Source organism: Tarenaya hassleriana, unplaced genomic scaffold (assembly GCF_000463585.1).
Source record: "Tarenaya hassleriana unplaced genomic scaffold, ASM46358v1 Cleome29, whole genome shotgun sequence".
Taxonomy (NCBI): domain Eukaryota; kingdom Viridiplantae; phylum Streptophyta; class Magnoliopsida; order Brassicales; family Cleomaceae; genus Tarenaya; species Tarenaya hassleriana.
In genome coordinates, this window is record NW_010966092.1 from 1,058,858 (window position 1) to 1,072,987 (window position 14,130).

Consider the following 14,130-nt stretch of genomic DNA (forward strand, 5'->3'; position numbering starts at 1 on the left):
GCATAACAATTCGATTAATCACATATGGGATATTTATACACGGAAGCCACAATTAGTAATATCAACAATTTTAAACAAAGTACGAATTCCATTAATATGGAACACAAACTTGGAAAAAGTCACACAAAGTCTCTCTTAATTTCTATAGGTGAGAGAGTGCAAACCAGTGAATCTAGTGAGCTTAAGAACAATCAATTTGTTTAATTCAATACACATTAAACAAGAATCTCACACATGTACACTTTTTATATATGTGTATGAACAAACATTATAAAAAAATACATTTTTGAAACTATTAAAACATGTTTTAATTATATCAACGAATGTAACATCATAAACTGACTCATTTGGATTTGGAGTACAAGTGCAGCAGGATATATATATATATATACATACACGTGTGTGTGTGAGTGTGTGTATAGAGAGGATAAGGTAGGCATATATATATATATGCTGACCTCTTACTGATGTAATAAACCATAAAAACTATGCTAGGTAATTCCTTCATCATCGTCCCGTTTTCTCAGAATAAAAAATAAAAAGAATTAAGACCGACTATCTTACCATAACTTATTAACTTATATGTTTAATCGTGTATATATATATATGTATATATATGTGTGTGACCCAACAGATCATGAGCGAGTGGTCAAGCTTGGGGTAGGAGGTAACTCGTTGAGTGTTCGATTCCTGGCTGGTGGGGAGGGAGGTAATTTTCTGGGTTTATATGATCCATATACAAAGACTACTCTCGGGCCGGAGGTTTACCTAGTCAGCGCGTCCGAAGGGTAGCAGTTAGGATCCTCCGTTATAAATATATATATATATATATATATATATATATGTGTGCCGATACACCTGTCAGCATAGCTTTAGGCCCGTGAGGACGGAATTTTCCTTAAACAACGGCGCAATTACCATATGGGATTGACGTTGAGAGCCATGAAACTAATGCGTCCTTCGGGGACAATGTATTCTACATGAAACATCATCTCAAACGTTATCATTTCGTTAGACTTTAACTTTACACAAGATGTTTAATCATCATTATAGTATACGTAATAATAACACATGCATGCGTTAATTTGCAATACCAGCGAATTTCTTGATCGGACATATATACAAAATACATAAAAGATTTTCTATAATTGATTTATATGGATGCATTCCTTTTATAGTTTACTTCCATTTATTGGATAGCAGAAACTAATATATATATTCTATAATAACTCTTTATAAATTGCATATGATTCCCCAATTGTGGCTGTAACTTGTGTGCGTTATATCATCACTTCATGAGTCATAATGACTAGCTGGTAGATATTTTATTGCTAGGGCGGTGGTGCTTCATTTTCTCTTTGATAATCACGTATTAATAATAATAATAATAAAACAACAATACAAACTTTATTTATTTTAGAACCGTATTTATGTTTAATTTCTTCAAAGGGTCGGGATGGCCCATATCACACACCATCGCACCCACTTGTTGTCTTTTTACAAAAGCTTCTTCGTGTTGCCTATAAAAAGGAGAAGCTTTCTTACCATAATTTCAAAACATAATAATTCCATTATTAGAAAGAAAAATATATCACAAACAATATTATTAGAACCACCACCAAAAAAAAGATGAGAACCGTCTTCTTGTTGATGATTTTCTTTCTTATAACCATGATTACAACAGTTTCAGCTTCTCGTCCGTTCCCCGGCCGAAGCAACGTACCACCGGTCCAAACCACTCAGGGAGCAACTGGCTCGGCCCATGGGCCCAATTGGGAGTACAATTGGGGTTGGGGCTCGACCCCAAACTCGGGCTGGGGTTATGGGTCGGGTTCGGGCCGGTCATCGACCGGTTGGGGAAGAGGGTATGGATTCGGGTTCGGGTCTGGTTCTGGATCCGGGTCAGGAAGCGGGTATGGGTACGGTTCCGGCGGCGGCGGAGTCCACGATGGTGGTGTCGCCGGTCTGAACCACGAGGTGAACCGTCGTCCTTGAGGGTATTTTGGTAATTTTCTCTACAAGGTGAAAGGGTTTTAATTTGTGGGTTTGTGTAACATTATGTTGACTCTAAATTCTGTTGCAGACATAAGTGAACTTAAAACATGTTTGTAATATCGCAAGTTGTCAGATTTTGTTAAGACTTTTTTTTTTTTTGCTTTATTTTTAAATATAGATTATGTGCTTATTATTTCTCTCTCTCTTCCCTTGAAGTATATAATTCACAGAATAATCAAATAAAGTGGGGGGAAATACAAATCAAATTGTTGAAGCATATTTTAGTTGGACATAATAATATTATTGTTTTTGGTCCGAGTTTATTAAATAAATAAATAAAACATGTGGTAATTGTATGGGCCTCAATGGACCTTTACCTTTAGCCCAGTTATGAGATCCGTATGAAAGCATTCAACGTTTGATTCAACCAAAAATATTCATCAACCATTAAAAAAAACTGATCATAAATGTGATTAAAACGACACTTTTAGGTTGATTTGTGAAGAGCACACTCCGCTTTTTTCGCATTAAAATTCATATATAGAGAGAAAGCAAAGTTAGAGCAATCTCACTGTAGTTTGTTATATCAATTGATTCGAAAGTGTGCGCATATATATATATATATGGTTCGGGTTTGGATTTTGTTAAAATTAGATTTTCTTAAGAAAATTTTGGTTTTTCAGAAATTTTATAAAGTTCGGTTTGGTTCAATTCTATTTCGAGAAATTCATTTCTGTAAAAAAAATAGTGTTCGGGAATTTTGATGGTACAGTTCAAAAATACCAAGATTTTCAGTTTGGTACGGTTCATTTTCTCGGAATCGAACTCTCTAATTGTGAATGTAATTCCTTTTCGGAAACGTAAAAAAAAAAAAAACTGCTACTTTTAGGAAAAGTATATCAAAAGATCGATCACATGATTTGTCTAAGTATTGTTTTGTCAGATTGATTCCTTAAACCCACGCTTGGAAAGCATGTTCTTGATTAGACACCTAACATATCATATGATCGGTGAAAACTAAATATTGTTAGTATTTCATTTAAATTCTCATAATCTACAATTGCGGAATATTAATTTCATGAATCTATCGAGCATATTAATGCAAAGATTTACCAAAACATAATAAACATCAAGTGTACCTAACGTGAAGAATATACAAGATTTATAGGGACCAATTTACATTCATGTGTAATTATCTAAATCATCCATAACGGAATAGAAAATTTTGGGTGACGGGCATCTGCATATTTATTTTTTTGGCAAAGGAGAGGACCACCACGAACCTTGAGATTCGGATGCGGAATAAACTCACCGGTCTCACGCAATGGCATCTGTATATTTTATTTCACTTATACCAAAATTACAGTTTGGAAACCCATATTAATCGAGCACAATTTATTCTCATCAGTAATTAATACTATCAAATCATATTACCCAAATTGGGGTAGTTCAATCTGTGAAACGGGATGTTTAGTGTTTGTTCCGTCCCGGATTCAAACATCAAGTTTGGAGAGTAGTATTCACGTGGACATTCCCGATCTCTAAGATTAGTTTGGACTTCGATCTAAAATATCTAATTAAAAAAATATATCAATCATTGGTTATGACATTGAACCGTATTTAGGTTAGAAAAATTCCAACAACTATAACTAAACTAAACATCATGCCATTATCCGAACTTAACTAATAGAGAACTTCGACGACAGAGAGAAAAATGATAAGCAAACACATAAGGGAAAGAAAAGGTCTCGAAAACAAATCTGTAAACTCCAATATGTATGTTTACGTTGTCCTAGTATTTCTAAACCCTCCAAACAAAGGAGAGGGTTTGGGTTTCAGACAACAGCGAGCTGCTGCTTGCGATGGGGAGATTCTTCGTCGCGAGGGTTGATTCCGAAAGAAGGTTGTGGAAGGAGAGAGCGCTGCGAGTGGAGGAAAGAAGAGTAGCCGCTGAATGTGGAAGGCGTCACGTTCAGCTGGAACCCTAACCCGAACAAGAACTCCATCTCCAACACGTTCATCTCCTCCCCACTTATCCCCCCTATCTTTGCGTAATATCCATTGTTGTACCGCCTGAAATTTTATTTTATTTTTATTATTATTAGTTTCACCAAAAGAAAATAACAATTTGTTCTAATGCTATTAGATACAAAACGAATATTATATATTACGAATGATAAAAGTCCAATATATATGCTGTAAATCGTAATATCTAAGTTTTGTATAGATGGTGCTGCTGCTATCAACAGAAATGTAGCATTTAAACTTAAAAAAAAAAACAGAAATGTAGCATCAACAAAGTTTTGAAAATTACCGGATGACCCCTAGACTTTTGGATTCTTGTGCTTTTAACCTGGACTCTTTGTCAAATACATTCGAGACCGAGTACAGAAGTTTCAAAGAAACACGGAAAACACCCCAAACTCCTCAAAGGTCACATTTTGGCCCCACCATTCTTTGAGTGAGCCGGAAAGAAACAAAACCCCGTTCCCCATTCTTTTCGTCTAAATCGAAATTCAGAGACCTTGTGGTACAAATACGTTATAAAAACAGAACATTTATCCAATTCTTGTACTGTTACTCCAATTTATTAAACGAAAGATTCTGAATTTCGTAAAGATACGAAATGGGTGTATGCATTTCATATATATTTTAAATTTTTTAAAAGGAAAGAGAGAGAGAGAGAGCTTACTTGTCGTCCATGAACTTGGAAGAGACCAAAACACTGGTGATAATGAGCCTATGAACATTAAAGGAATCGATCGGCGAAAATGGCTGCTTCTGCACAAAACGGTCCAAATATATATAAGCGACGATATAACACGAGTGGCTGCAGTTGGCGTACTTGAAGATCCTCTCCACGTAGCTTCTGATTGAGATAGAAGGTTTCGTCAGGCCATGGAAGCCCGACTTCCTCCGGTACTTCCTCATCAACGGACGACTCCTCATCAGCTCGTCGTTCTTCTCCGCCACTCTCTGAAGCAGATACGATAGCGCAGCTATGACACTCGGCATGATCTCCGCCGTCCATTCTCGATCCCCGTCATTCCTCGGCTTCTGATTCTGACCAGTCATTGCTCTCTCTCCCCCAATTTTTTTTTTTTTTTTTTTGGCTGGTGTAGTGTTATATGTTTAGCTGTATGTCGCAAGAACACAGCTTTTGTTTTGATAGTGACAAGTTTTTTTTTTTAATACACCGTCTTGGCTTTTGTCTGTCCTGTCGTTTTGGGTATTTATATACAGAAGGAAACAATCAAGCGATTACAATATGGATTTCCATTAATGCTGGCGATAGATACAAATATGTCTATATACGTACACATATACATATAGTATATATGTGCATAATACAGACATACGCGCGTATATTATAAACTGCAATATACGTTTTTGTGTTAAGCCAATGAAAACAAAAACCTGAATCTTGAAGGCTAATCCTTATCAATGAGAACTACAAGTAAACCCTAAAGAGAGAGAGAGAAAGAAAATGGTGAAATATAAAATGGCAACGGATAATATATAAAAGATTTTTGTGACATTATGATGTGATTATTAATGAGTTAATGTATTTGTCGAAGGAAGAGCATAAAATCATATGCTAATAACTTGAGATTTGGTTTTCGTTAGCACTAAATTAGATAACCCACCAAACTCATCGCCCCATAATTTTCCCACGTTCTTTTTTTTTTCTCACCAACGCGCGCGTGTACACATGTATGTATGTATGTGTGTGTGTAATAAAAATAATCTCAAGTCGGTCCAAGGAGATAATAATTTCAATTTGCCTTCACACGATCAAGATAAGCTAAAAATTAAAACTTATAGACTCGGATAATCATAACTTGTTGCAATTATTTACGATAAAGTGTATATATAATCCAAAGTTCAATCCGAAATCTCTAAAATTTAATGATGCCAAAAAAGAAAAAAGAAAAAAAAAAGAAACCTCTATAGCATATACATTTTTTTTCCCGGACATTAATTGAACTGTTTCTCCAAAACTCCATAAAACAACAAATGATCCAAGTTCCCTAAAATAATCGCCCACAAAATACCGAAATCTAATTTTACTGTAACTTCTGGCATAATTAAATTAAATATATTTTTTTAAAAAAAAATTAGGAACTCGATGTCAATAAAAAAAAATCAAATACAATCAATTTTTTTTTTACATGATTCAACTAATTTTCAATTATATCATTCGATTAATTTGGTTTAAAAATATATACGAGCTAATTTCATTCGGATACAATTTTGTGTATGAAAACTCCATTGCTATCTTCACAATGTGCAAATAGACAAAAAAAAAAAGAACCCATCAACTAGAGACAGGCCAACACTAATGACATCAAAATCAGTTCTCTTCTTCAGACATATCCCACACTCTTCCATAACAGGCTCGACTATTCATATATACATACAGACATACATACATACATACATACATACAAACTATATAACCCACATATCTCCCACTGTCTATGCTCTTAATATGAGAACTGTGGTAGTGGCAAAGGCCAGCGAGCAGACTTACCCGTAGCAGCGGATTGGATCGCTGCAGCCTTTGGCAGCAGATTGCTTGTGGCCAAACCGGCCGCCTTTGGCAAGGTACTGCTGGTGGCACTCTTCAGCTCTGTAGAACTTCTTGGCCGGTAAGATCTCCGTCACAATCTTCCTGTCCACCTGTTTCTGGTGTCGTTCCATTGACTCCTGGGCTAGCTTCTCTTGCTCGGGTGTGTAGAAGTATATTCCCGACCGGTACTGGGTTCCCACGTCATTTCCCTGCTCCAAATGGTGCAGAAAAAAGTAGCAGGGAGATTTTTTGGAACATGAATATAAATCAATAAAGGCAGAGAGCACTTTGACACACTATTACAATGGTCTAGATCGATAGGAAAAAGACATCTCATGCACGAAATGCTTGTTAATTGAATGCATTGTGCGTTCTTTGGAATTTGCGATAAAGGGAGTTCATATACTAAGACTACATGCGATATAACAACCGACCCGGGTGAGGAATTTGCCTCTTCAGGTCAGAGAACCATACAATTTCTTCCTCGAACTTTCGAGCCCAAAACTCAAGCCTCGTTAAAGAAAATAGACCGTATGAGATTGTATTTCCTGTCACACTAATCAGATACACAATCCAAAAGTGGCTAAATACTCTAAGAAAACACCAATTTAAAATGAATCCAAGTTCCACCCACTATGACAAGAAGAATGATACAATGCCAAGATCAAATCAGTTCTGAAAACTAGATAAGACCATAATCCAGAGAGCAAATTGCTCGTGGAAATGGGAAAGAAAAGAAAAAGCTTTTCCCGTCCCGTGTTCGTCTATTGATTTGAGCTAAAGGAACGGGAAAATATTTGACGGTACGAGATTGTGATTGATCAATAAACCCATGTTATAGGTCAAAACATCAAAACTGACTCAAATTTATACGATCCCGAGAGAGAATCTTGATCATTAAACATGCTAGCCAACCAATTATGACACTCTTGAATCCATATCTGTAGCCAACTAATGTGACAAAACACAGCTGAAGAAGCAGCTTGTAACACTCCAGCAATCAAAATTACAGTCTTTACCCAAAGAAATTCATCAAAAATCTCAATTTAGATCAATTCTGTCGGCCTAAGCTCTGTAATTCACGTCCTCAAATTCCAAAAAAAAAATGTTCAAAATGAGAATTATCTACCAACGTTATGGAATCGTATAAAGTTTCATCAAACAAGAAAAAAGACCCTATAAAGTTTCGTCAATCCCAAACATATATCCAAACCTAAAACCTCAATATCCATCAAATTTAGCCCATCAAGCTCAACCAAAGACAGAGGAAGTCACAAGCCCCAAACTACCACTGGGAATGCAGCTCAATTTCACAAAAGAATAATCAAAACCCTAGAAACTTCGCCATCTTCGAAACGCCGAATCCAAGCCCAAAACCTATACATCAAAGCGAAACAAGAGAAACCCAAGAAGAAAGAAGACAAAAATCAAAATCGCACCTGACGATTCAAGGTGGTGGGATCATGCCTAGACCAGAACAAGTCAAGCAACGATTCGTAACTGCACTCTTTGGGATCATACTGAACCCTAACAACCTCTGCATGGTTCGTGGTTCCCGAACATGCATCCTCGTATCTCGGATTGTGCGTGATCCCTTGGCTGTAGCCAACCTCGGTCTTGGTCGCGCCAGGAACCCTCTGATACGCAAGCTCCACGCCCCAGAAACAGCCGGCGGCGAACTGGGCAAACTGGTTTCCCGGAGCCGGAGAGTCGTCGTCGGGACCCTGTGCGATCGGAGAAAAGTCTATACTGGTGTGTCTCGATCCGAATCCGAGCATGTTCAGTATGTTCATGGAGAATTTCGATCGAGAGCGAGCGGAGGAAATGGGCCAGGGAGAGAATTGGGTTGGATCGGCTGACGTTGCGAGATGGGGAAATAGTCGAAACTTCTATCAGTTTTTATAAATTTATTTAATTCACGAAACATGAATAACCTGTCAAGAAACATACGAGTAAAAACCATTCAACTACATCCAAATTATGTACCGAGGGTTAATTCCAGAAAAATACTCCAAATTACATTTTTTTCTATAATAATATCCAATTTAAAATTTAGTTAATTAATATCTCAATTTACAAATATTTTCCAAATCGATATCCAAAGTTGACGGAGTTAATTTTTCCGTCCGTGTACCACATCACCGGACACGTCAATGTCATATTAATATCACATCAGATTATGTTATTTTTAGAAAAATATCCCATTTCTTGATTTTTTTTCAAATATATACACAAATTATAAATTTAACATAAATATACCACAATTTACCAAATATTTTCAAATTTATACCCATATTTGTAAATATTTTTTCCAAATTGATATCCGCATTTGTAAACGTATCCCAAGTCCGACATGACCCCACACTTGGCCCGAAGGTTTCAGACTCGGGTTTGGACTGGCCCAATTTTTTCGGGCTCGGATCGAAACCCGATCCTATAGATCTCAAGCTCAGATCGAAGTTCGAATCGAGCTCGAATCCCAAATCGAGTCCGACCTATACATCGATAATCATAATTAGCATGTCAATTTTGGTTCGAGACTCGAAGCCCGGTACAACTCGACCCATACATCGATAATCATATTTTTCGGGCTATTGAGTTGGGCTCGATTCGGACTTCGAGTCTCGGGCCAAAAAAAAGAAAAAATATTTACAAAGTAAAATTATACGGGGTGTGTTGACTCGACCCAATCCGATCTGATCCCAAATCTATAGAGTCGAGCTTCAAACTTGGTAATATAGGACCGAAAAAATTGGGCCAGTCCGAACCTGAGCCCGAAATTCTCGGGCCGAGTGCATGGTCAGGTCGAACTTAGAAGACGTTTACAAATGCGGGTATCAATTTAGAAAAATATTTACAAATTTGGATATAAATTTGGATATATTTTATAAATTAGGGTATATTTATGTTAAGTTTATAATTTGGATATATATTTGGAAAAAAAATCAAGAATTGTGGTATTTTTCTGGAAATAACATAATCTGATGTGGTATTGACGTGTCTGGTGATATAACACACGTGATATAACACACATGATGAAAAAATTAACTTTGTCACCTTTGAGTATCGATTTGAAAAATATTTCCAAATTGAGGTATTAATTAGCTAAATTCTAAATTAGGGTATTATTATAAAAAAAATTGAAAATTGAAGTATTTTTCTGGAATTAACCCTATTAAAAATATTTAAAACTCTTTATTTTTATCACATATAATATTTTTAAATATTCAAATTATTGGCAATTAGTTGTGTTTGATAATCATTACAAATTTATTCAAAGCATTATAATTATTTTAGCTTTAATTTTTATACAATTCTATTTATATATAAATTAAATTAAAATTTTATTTGTGGTTACTTCTTAGTTTTCTAAAAACTAGTTAAATTTGTTTCATATTTGTTAGTTATATCTATATTATAATAATTTATTATTTATCATCAAATGATTTATATAAATATATATAATTAATTATTAATGTTAGATGAAGAATGAGGTTTATTTAGTGTTTAAGATTTTAGAAGAAATTAGAAAATATTTTGGAAAAGAAATAACTTGAAAATTTTGGAAGCTGAACTAAATGTATTTTTTTATCTTTCTTTTAATTTTTCTCTCTTATTTATTTTTATTCCAACCTTCATATAAACACACCTATTTATAGTACAATCTCACATCTAATTTTATATACTACAATCTCATATCTAATTTTATATCTAGCTCGTTTATTTAACACATTTTTATCTGATTTTTATCTTAACGATCATATTTTTTTCTTCTTCATATTTATAACTACAACACCAAACTACAATTTAATCACATTTTCATCAACCTTATATATTAATCATATTTTAAAAAAAAATATACCAAACTATAATATGTTTTTTCAAAATCAAGTTTATATTTCAACAGTTCCCGTAAACTCGATTTTATGATTCCGAATTTCATCTTTATTCTTTCAAAATTTTCGTTTCAATGGTTTTGTGAATTTATCTATAGATATGTTAAATCTCATGATAAGATTGCAAATATTTTCACAAAACCATTAAAGTGAAAAGACTTTAAGAGAATTAGAAGCACATTCGAAATCACAAAATCAATTTTACGGAAGAATGTTGCAATATAAACTTGATTTTGAAAAAAAATATATTATAGTTTGGTATGTTTTTAAAAAAAATGTGATTAACATGTAAGGTTGGTGAAAATATGATTAAATTGTAGTTTGGTATAGTAATTAAAAATGTGATGAATATATATGATCGTTAAGATAAAAATTAGATAAAAATGTGTTAAATAAATGAGTTATATATAAAATTAGGTGTGAGATAATAGTATAAACAGATATATTTGTATGAAGTTTGGAATAAAAAAATTTCTTTGTTGGATTAAAAAGAGGGCCATTTTAGTGTTTAGGATTTTAGAGTAAATTAAGAAATATTTTAAGAAAAGAAAGAACCTGAAAATTTTAGAAGATGAAATGTTTTTTTATTATTTCAAATTTCATACAAACACACCTATTTATACTACATCTCATACCTAATTTCATACCTAACTCACTTATTTAACACATTTATACATAATTTTTATCCTAACTACTATCTATATTCATCACATTTCTAACTACCACACCAAACTACAATCTCATAACCTTACATATTAATCACATTTTTTCAAACCATATCAAACTCTAATATTTTTTTTTTCAAAATCAAGTTTATATTTCAACAGTTAATTCCAAATTATTTTCATTTTTTTGTTATGCTGTTTTATTAAATGTTTTGTTTCACGATTATCAATTTGTTTGCTTTATGTAAATCTTATCAAAACAATTTACTTCGGAACTGTTATGAAAAAAATAATGAAAATTAAACTAGTTAAAGATTCATTAAAAATAATTTGACATGATTGGAACACTAAATAATTTGACCTAAAGAAAAAAAAAAGTTAGAAGCCTATTAATTTTTTTATAATCAATAAATTTACCAAACATTTTGACTCAACTACATCTTTCAGATAAATTTATTAGTTTCGAATGGGTCATTTAATAAATTTTAAAAAAATGATATTCAACTTTTAAACGACTATATATATTAAATTATTTGTCACGACACAAAAAAGTACGTTGAACTTGACAATGAGTTTGATATACTTCTTTCTATGTTCTTCGATATCAAAAAACCCGTGCGATGATAAGAGTCGAAGTAGATGTTCCTCGATGAAGATGGTGAGAGCGAGAGTTTGAATGAATCAGGATGTCAAAGTGACTTCAACTTATAAGATGATTCAATATTGTAGATTCATTTTTTACCTGGTTTAGTCAATATTTTTAAGACGTGTAAAAACTATTGTGATTTTATATATTTTTTAATTTTTTAATTAATTATGTATTTTTATTTTCTTATATATATTTTTTTTATTGATTTTAGAGAAATTTAATTTTTTAGTCATTATGTGTATAATTTATTTTAAATTTTAAGTTTGATATTTTAATGTTTAAAATTTATAATAAAATATCATTTATTTGATTTTTTTTATAATATAAATACAAAATATTATATATTTTTTTATGATTTGTGAGGTAACTCCGTTTATCTCGTGATTCGAGCTATGTCGAACTCAAATCGGCTCGTTTGACAACCCTAGTATCGAAGTCGAAGAAGAAGTTGTCAACTCATTTGCGCAGACGGGACAAAACTTTGGTGTATATATATATATAACTAATCAATTACAGAAATATAAACCGATTCCAAGAGAAAATATTAAGTGAAAAAGCGTTAATTGGTTCCTCCCGGGGGGATCTTGGCTGTCCCATGTATCTGAAGTTCTTAACCGGCTTTTTGGGTAAAATCGGAAGCTCGGTCCGCCTAAGGTGGAGGCATACCGGTCGGTATATGCCTCGGAGCCGGTATACCGGACGGGTGAACCGTCTGAAAGCCCCCAGCTTTGGCGGAATGAAACATTTGAGGAAATACGAGATACGGAGGAGCATAGTAGTCATGTGGTATTGTTTGGTAGATTCGTCCGTATTCCATACTTAGATTCTGAAAGGGATTCAAAATATCGTATCTTGCAATATCCTGTTACCAAAAAAACCCATCTCTTAGAACATATATACATATGTGTGTATATATATATGTATAGCACGATGAAGCCTCTGAGAATTCACATACCTGAACCGGTTCTCTCGGTAAGATTGTCGGTTTAACCGAAGGGGTGGTATCAGTCTGTAGAAACGAACAACACATTCGAAAAGTTTCATCATAAGCAAATCCCGATCCAACAGTTGATTTGTGACGGACTCTTCTTGAAAATCCAAGAACGTAAACCTTTACCTCAGCGAGAGTCTTCGATGGTGCAGGTGCATCCGTCGAAGGTTGTTGAGGGCTGTCATCTTCCTGTTCCAACCAAACAAAAACAAAAAAACACCTAAGCCCAAGGGACTTGAAACAGGGGGCAGACATTTTTACCCGAAACTCGCGGTTTCTAAATACCGATGTTCGCGGGTGCTCGCCATGAACAAGACAAAACCCGGGTGCAATGAGGCTAGAAACTCAGTCTGCAGGTCCGGGTTTTCCTGAAACATGACTGGTTATCTTGTGGAGCTCGAGTAGGAGTAAAATTATCAAAATATTCATAAAGTCGTCATAAATCAACGAGTACCCGCGGGAACGAGACAGGTACCCCGTCCGGTGAGTAGGGGTGGTCATTTCAGGTTTTGGTTCGGTTATTTTGGGTTCGGTTATTTCGGTTACAAAGAAATTATCCAAACGGTTATATAGATTTAATCGGTTCGGTTCGGTTTTTTGCATAATGTAAGAACCGGGAAAACATGACAGAATGAGGCGGTTTCTTGTGGGGCAAGGAAACTGTACCTCGTGGTCGTTAAGGGGCATGTCGAAGAGGCTGGCCCGTCGTTTTCTGTTGCCGTTGATGTTCTGTCGGATGAAATACTTCTGGGCGTGGCTAGCCACCTGGGCCGGGGTCCTCGTGGTCACGAATTTCTTAGAAATGTCACTCCAATTGCTTCTTCCGAGCTTCTTCAGACCGGCTAAGAACGTCCGGTGCTCCTCTACCGTCCAAGGCTTTCCTGTTCAAACCATCCCCGTTATCCTTTGTATCGACTTAGTGTCATTGCGTTAATATTGAACTTGTGTTCAATTGGATATCGGAACACACAACAAAAATTACTCTCTTGTAATTCAAAAGTTTGATCGATTTCACCACGGTCTAAGCGTTGAAAATCCGTTGATAAATAGAGATAATTATTTTCTGTGATTACCCTTTTTCTTTTCATGAGCGGCTTTCCGCTTCTTAGAAGAAATCAGGCTGTCCGAGAGATAACCGGAATCCTCTACGGCGGCGGCGGCGTTACCGGCGAGACTGGAATCCTCTGCGGCGGCGGCGGCGGCGTTACCGGGGAGAGACTGTAGGTTTCCCAAACTGACGCTCTTTCTTAACGCCGTTACGTTTGGCTTGGGATCCGATATGTTAACGCCGAACAGCTTAACGCAGGGCTTATTAACGTCGTTAACGCATGTCCGTGCGTTATGACGGTTGTGGCCAGAAT

The 14,130-nt window shown here is 35.0% G+C and overlaps 4 protein-coding genes across 4 annotated transcripts; 1 reads left to right on the forward strand and 3 right to left on the reverse strand.

The window, feature by feature from the left end:
* The first annotated feature begins 1,671 nt into the window (after positions 1 to 1,671).
* Positions 1,672 to 2,089, forward strand: LOC109116861 (putative glycine-rich cell wall structural protein 1). Its single transcript, XM_019203061.1, has 2 exons — positions 1,672 to 1,977; positions 2,084 to 2,089. Exons 1-2 carry the CDS (start codon positions 1,672 to 1,674, stop codon positions 2,087 to 2,089), a joined length of 312 nt encoding a protein of 103 aa, XP_019058606.1.
* Positions 2,090 to 3,639: 1,550 nt separating this feature from the next.
* On the reverse strand, positions 3,640 to 5,200 carry LOC104818300 (cyclin-U4-3-like). The gene is made up of 2 exons (XM_010547826.2): positions 4,688 to 5,200; positions 3,640 to 4,068 (listed from the first exon to the last, which is right to left on the reverse strand). The coding sequence occupies exons 1-2, from the start codon at positions 5,068 to 5,070 to the stop codon at positions 3,831 to 3,833; spliced, it is 621 nt and encodes a 206-aa protein (XP_010546128.1). The 5' UTR covers positions 5,071 to 5,200; the 3' UTR covers positions 3,640 to 3,830.
* A 1,095-nt stretch (positions 5,201 to 6,295) lies between these two features.
* Positions 6,296 to 8,449, reverse strand: LOC104818301 (peptide methionine sulfoxide reductase A1-like). Its single transcript, XM_010547827.1, has 2 exons — positions 8,008 to 8,449; positions 6,296 to 6,777 (listed from the first exon to the last, which is right to left on the reverse strand). Exons 1-2 carry the CDS (start codon positions 8,359 to 8,361, stop codon positions 6,526 to 6,528), a joined length of 606 nt encoding a protein of 201 aa, XP_010546129.1. The 5' UTR covers positions 8,362 to 8,449; the 3' UTR covers positions 6,296 to 6,525.
* Positions 8,450 to 12,245: 3,796 nt separating this feature from the next.
* On the reverse strand, positions 12,246 to 14,128 carry LOC104818511 (transcription factor MYB1R1-like; the record flags this gene model as incomplete). The annotated part of the gene is made up of 5 exons (XM_010548125.1): positions 12,246 to 12,640; positions 12,734 to 12,787; positions 12,896 to 12,958; positions 13,436 to 13,650; positions 13,843 to 14,128. Coding segments are annotated over 5 exons (831 nt in total), but the record flags the coding sequence as incomplete, so codon positions are not given.
* Positions 14,129 to 14,130: the final 2 nt, after the last annotated feature.